The sequence below is a fragment of the Equus przewalskii genome, chromosome 18, assembly GCF_037783145.1.
Source record: "Equus przewalskii isolate Varuska chromosome 18, EquPr2, whole genome shotgun sequence".
Classification (NCBI taxonomy): Eukaryota; Metazoa; Chordata; class Mammalia; order Perissodactyla; family Equidae; genus Equus; species Equus przewalskii.
Genome location: NC_091848.1, coordinates 58,276,800 through 58,282,505, shown reverse-complemented (window position 1 = coordinate 58,282,505; position 5,706 = coordinate 58,276,800). Strand labels below are relative to the sequence as shown.

Here is a 5,706-nt window from a genome sequence, read left to right as displayed (position 1 = left end):
ATATTCACCGGTATTAAAGTTTGGAATGATCTGATCTAGGTCTCCTCCCACTCTGGTCCTTTGCAGTTTTTCCTTTGCTCCTCCCTGAGCTTTGCCTAGTAAGATTTCTCATCAGACTTCTGCTCAAAGTGGGGAGTTAGGTCCAGGTCTGAACATGAGCTGCAGCTTGCATGAGGAGGACAACTTTCTTGGGGTCGGCTCCTGAAGGGAATCTAGAACTCTGGCCTCATTAAAATCATGCATGATCAGCTCAGACAAGACCATACCAATCAAAGTACTCAGAGCATCAAAATCTGTAGATAAACTAGAGTTTGCATAACTATGTCAAAAGTGTCTTCTCTGGTGGAAAGTAGTGGCATAAAGTGCAATTTCAATCATTAAAACCAGCACTGTCTACAATGACTTGATGTTTATTATTTCAGAGTCTGTAATGCCTTGTGGGATAACTTGGACTTCTCATCCATGTTAAAATCTACACTACCCAGAAGAAAAGCTTAGCTACGTCCTAAAGGGAATCCTTGGGTGCTATCAGGGGAATTTTATTTCTTCACTCCTTCCTCTTCTGGCTTAAGCACACAGTTGTATAATTGGTTGACTCATGTTCAAAGCAAATTAATATAAACAACATTTTCATGATCTTGGGAATGAAAGATCCAGAGTGAATTAGCATGCAAAGAGCTGCTACCTATGTTATTGTCATTCTTGCGCTATTGTATATTTTTCTACCTTAGAAGGCCTAACTGTAAAAGAATCTCCACAATTACTTACAAGACATGGGTAAGAGAAATATGAATTTTATAACATTCAGTATTTTTATATAAAACAGTCAAAGTACTTTATAATTTATAATAAAATTAGGTTGATTTACAAGATGCCAAAAGGGCAGGTGAAAAATGTACAACAGTTAGTGAATTATCTTATTTTTGTGACTAAGTTAGAGAAGCAATATATCTTTAGGACTGAATTGTTCCCCTTAACAATTTATTGTCTTTATAATATAACTATAATGACTTCATAAGATAAGTTTTGGAGAACTAGAATGTTAATCAATTTAAACTGGATTTAAATAGCATGTCATATGTTTCCTATGTAAGAAATCTGTCTGGTTATTCTTATTAAAAGATCCATTATTTTTAATTAATCACATTCTCTGATTCTACTTTTAAGGTAATTCATCTACAAATTAACTCCTGTATCCATTCATTCACTTCTGACAATAATTTCACTGAGTATTCTAAATAAGTATAAAGGAGGAAACAGGCAGAAAATGTTCCTCCACTGTTCTTTCCACCTTTATTACTTAATAAGACCCATATGCATATTGAATTTGAGAATTTTCGACTATTTACTGATTTGGGGTTACACAGAAGGAAGCCCATTCCAAAGAAAAATACATTTAACAACTGGAATTATTTATATCATTGAATTAAGTTTCAGTCTTTGGCTCAATTTTATTTTACTAAAAAAGCTAGTGGAGAAGAAAGTGCTCTCAGGTAAAACCAGCAGGGTTTCTAGAGAAAGACAGTTCTAATGAAAGTAATAAGAAAGATAAAGCAGCTTTTAAATATTGAAAGAACTTTCAAGCGCTGCTAGTCTATTTATGAACGTTGCAAAGTTTCTAAGGTAAAATGTAAAATGAAAATATATTTCATACACAAATTCTTTAGGAAAATAAACTTGAAATCTTGACTAAAAGAAAGGATTCCCAATACTGACAATGTTTTATGAAAACCAGAGTTAAGACAAACATTCACCCCCAATCTCTGAGCCTCCCTTTCCTCCCCTTGGCCTTTCTCAGATACTTCCACTGTCGTCACAGGCTTGTCTTTCCCACAGTTATCCATCTGTGTCTCTCTTGTTCTCTTCCTACTTTCGTCAACTCTTTCTTCTTCACTAACCTAAATTTCCCCTTGCTACATTTACTGTTCCCTTTCTCTTCTTCCTCTCCTCTCCTCTTTTTTGGAAACTTTTATTAAGACACTCTACAGAAAAAAAAATTACTTTTGTTTACAGGCAGTGGACACATGCTAACGGTTCTCCACATTTCTTGGAGAAGTCAAAAACATTCCCATCATGTTGTGCACCGTGTTTCCCATTCACTTCTCATTATTCCTTGGCCTCAACTCCATCATAAAATAGAATCTGCTCTCACTAAAGATGCTAAAATTCTCTTATTTCCTACCCTCAATGACCCCTATTTGCTCCTTGTTCTACCACAGCACTCATTTTCACAATCAGCACTGTACTTCATTATGACCTTGAGCATCTTTTCTTTCTCCAAGTCTGCAACACTCAGCTGTCCAGTTCCCTGCCTGCTCCTCTGGTCCTTCTTTTCAGTATCCTTTACTGGTCTCTCCCTTATTTCTCTTTGGTTGGAGCCATGGCACTTGGTTGCAAGAGGAAATCACTTAGTTGAATGGAAATTGACTCTAACATAGAAATTCCAGGGAGATTGGAGGTATTAGCTGAAAAATGAGCAGGAGCAGGAAGAAGAAATACAGTCAGTCAACAGCCAAAATTAAATCCCTACACTAGCTCAATAGGAGCTGCTGTCACTGCTGCTTAACTCTGGATGGCACAGCTCATGCTGACGGTGCGGTTGGTGCAGATGCAGGATGCATGTGCTGGGGTGTAGATATTGCTGCCTTGGCTGAATTTGCAACCAAAATTCTCTTTTTTCCTTGTCTCTTTGTCTCCTTGTCTCCATATTCTAAATACAGGGTAGGTGAGTTTGACTGGTCAACTAGGTCAAGTCCCCCACTCTAAGTGCAAGGCAGATGGGAAAGTCAGTTTCTAGCACTTTGACTTCTAGAGTGAGTGGTAACCTTTGCCTGAGATCAAGACTTAGTAGAAAAGAGGATCAGTTTTTAGCCATCTAAAAATTACATGCACTCCCTTACAACCTCTTTAATATAACTTCCTCAAGTTTCTTTCCATGCTGTTCTTCTCCTTACTTTATAGACACTCTCCAACGGATAGGTCATCCATAAGTATGCCTCAGCTACCCCAGTAATTCCTAAGTCACTGTTGCTATTAAGCTCTAGTAGCTTCATACTACTAAATACATCTCATCTGGATGTTCAGAGGATGCTCTCTCCACAAAGTGGCCAATTCATTGGAGTTTTCAAACTCAATTTTTGATGACCATCTAGCAGTCACCAAGGGTCTCCTCTTTCCTTCACTCACCATCCCTGTCAGAGCTAATACGTCACCGAGTCCTAGTAACTCCACATTATGATTTATTTTGATCTCTTTGTCCTCCTCATCATTCCCAATATCATATCACACATGGACTAAAAACTTCTCATGCATTGGAACCAACGGAGGCAATTCTGAAATGCAGATTATTAGACTTCCTTCTTGGCACACTGATTCAATTTCTACAGTGATATCTCACCATCTATATTTAGTATAAAAAGTTCCCCAGACTATTCCGATTTGCAATCTGGTTTGGGAACAACTGGACAAGAGTAACAGCTTCCTAATTAGTATCCCTGACTCTAGTTTTCCCTCCTTGCAGAGTATTTTCTACACTCCCAAATATTTAATTTAAAAAACATATTATGATGCCATTCCTTGTCTTACAAGTTTTCAGTGCTTGCCTATTGCCCTAAGAATAAAGTTCAAGATCCTTCACATGTCATTAAATTGATTTTACAATAATTCAGACTTCATTTCCCTAGACCATCATCCAGATCCCAGACACAGAATTTCCATAACACACTCAAGTATCCCATAAATTTAGCTCATGTTTAGAATGTCTTCTTTTTTTCTAAATCTGTTAATTTCTGACTTTTTTTTCTTTTTTTGCAGAGGAGGATTCACCCTGAGCTAGCATCCATGCCAATCTTCCTCTGTTTTTTATGTGGGTTGCCACCACAGCAGGGCCATTGGTGAGCAGTGTAGGTGTGCATCCCAGAACCAAATGATGGCAGCTGAGGCGGAGCACAACAAACGTAACCAGTAGGCTATGGGCCATTTCACCCTGACATTTTTTCAACTGAAATAATTACATTTTCAATTACATCATTCCCCAAATTAGTTTCCATGTATTATAGAAGTAGTTAATGAAATTACTGAATAATTGACTAATTTTATTTCAACTACTTTTCTCCAGTTTCCTTTTTATACAATCTTAGTGAATGTTCTTTTTACATTTACTGCATTTCATTTCAGGGGCCATCTAGTAACAATATGGATACTAAAAATGCAACATTGCTGACAGAGTTTGTTCTCACAGGACTTGCATATCAACTGGAGTGGCAAATCCCCCTGTTTCTGGTGTTCTTGGTGATATATCTCATCACCATTGTGGGAAACCTTGGACTAATTGCACTCATCTGCAATGACCCTCACCTTCACATCCCCATGTACTTACTCCTTGGGAGTTTAGCCTTCACGGATGCTTGGATATCATCCACAGTGACCCCCAAGATGCTGGTCAGCTTCTTTGTCAAGGGTAAGATATCTCTCTCTGAATGCATGATACAATTTTTTTCCTTTGCATTCAGTGCAACCACAGAATGTTTTCTTTTGGCAGCAATGGCGTATGATCGCTATGTGGCCATATGCAATCCATTACTTTATCCAGTGATTATGACTAATACACTATGCATCCGACTGTTAGTCACATTATTTGTGTGTGGCCTTATTTATTCCGCATTTCATGTATTTTTTTTACTCAGATTAACTTTCTGTAGTTCTAACATAATACATCACTTTTACTGTGATATCATGCCATTGTTTAAAATTTCCTGTACTGACCCTTCAATTAATGTTCTGATCATTTTTATTTTCTCTGGGTTAATACAGGTGTTCACCAGTCTGACAGTTCTTGTCTCTTATATGCTTGTTCTCTTTACAATCTTGAAAAGAAAGTCTGTACGAGGCTTCAAGAAAGCCTTCTCCACCTGTGGAGCCCATCTCTTATCTGTCTCTTTATATTATGGTCCTCTTTTCTTCATGTATGTGCGCCCTGGATCTGCACAAGCAGATGACCAAGATATGATGGACTCTCTATTTTATACTGTCATCATTCCTTTGTTAAATCCAATTATCTACAGCCTAAGAAATGAGAAAGTCACAGACTCACTTGAAAAAATGTTAAAGAGAAATGTTTAGGTCACATACTAATATCTGTTCTCTTCTTCTTAAAACAGTCATACAACTGTGCAGATTAGATGTGGCTCTGTTTTGGTTAGAGTGCAAAGTTTTTTGCAGTTATAACTGTCCTAGTATTTTAATGAATTCAAGTGGGAGTACCTAATTAACACTTCAATATATTTGTGTCTGTTATTCAAAAACATAGAATTTTAATCGTGTATTAAAATAATTAAAGAGGAAAACAAAATATTTTACATGCCTGTCTGTTTTCACTATGGCTTCATAAATGTCTTAAGCACTAAAATAATGTAGTTCCTCTATAGGACTTGATCACGATGTCTTTGATAGGAATACAGCTGTGCAGCCTGGAGACTGATATCATATTTAACTCCACAGTGGAGGCAGGTTAGTGTTTGAGTAAGTGCAGGCAAATCCCAGGAATTCTGTTAGCCATCAAAGGTCTTTGATTCCACTTTAATTGGTACATGGTACATTTCACTTTGTCTAGGGATTTAACTCACAGATCACACTGAGAAATAAAAAGAAATGGACAAACAATGAAGAAAAAAATGAGAAGAGAGTTAAGACAGTGAAGTTCAGGTC

At 37.2% G+C, this 5,706-nt stretch overlaps 1 protein-coding gene across 1 annotated transcript; it reads left to right on the top strand.

Moving 5' to 3' along the window:
• The first annotated feature begins 4,188 nt into the window (after positions 1-4,188).
• LOC103563393 (olfactory receptor 5H2-like) lies at positions 4,189-5,121 on the top strand. The gene has a single exon (XM_008538739.2). It carries the CDS (start codon positions 4,195-4,197, stop codon positions 5,119-5,121), a length of 927 nt encoding a protein of 308 aa, XP_008536961.1. The 5' UTR covers positions 4,189-4,194.
• The last annotated feature ends 585 nt before the right edge of the window (positions 5,122-5,706 follow it).

Excerpts from the sequence above, each read along its gene's own strand:
- LOC103563393 (XM_008538739.2), top strand. The coding sequence starts at position 4,195 with ATGGATACTAAAAATGCAACATTGCTGACAGAGTTTGTTCTCACAGGA.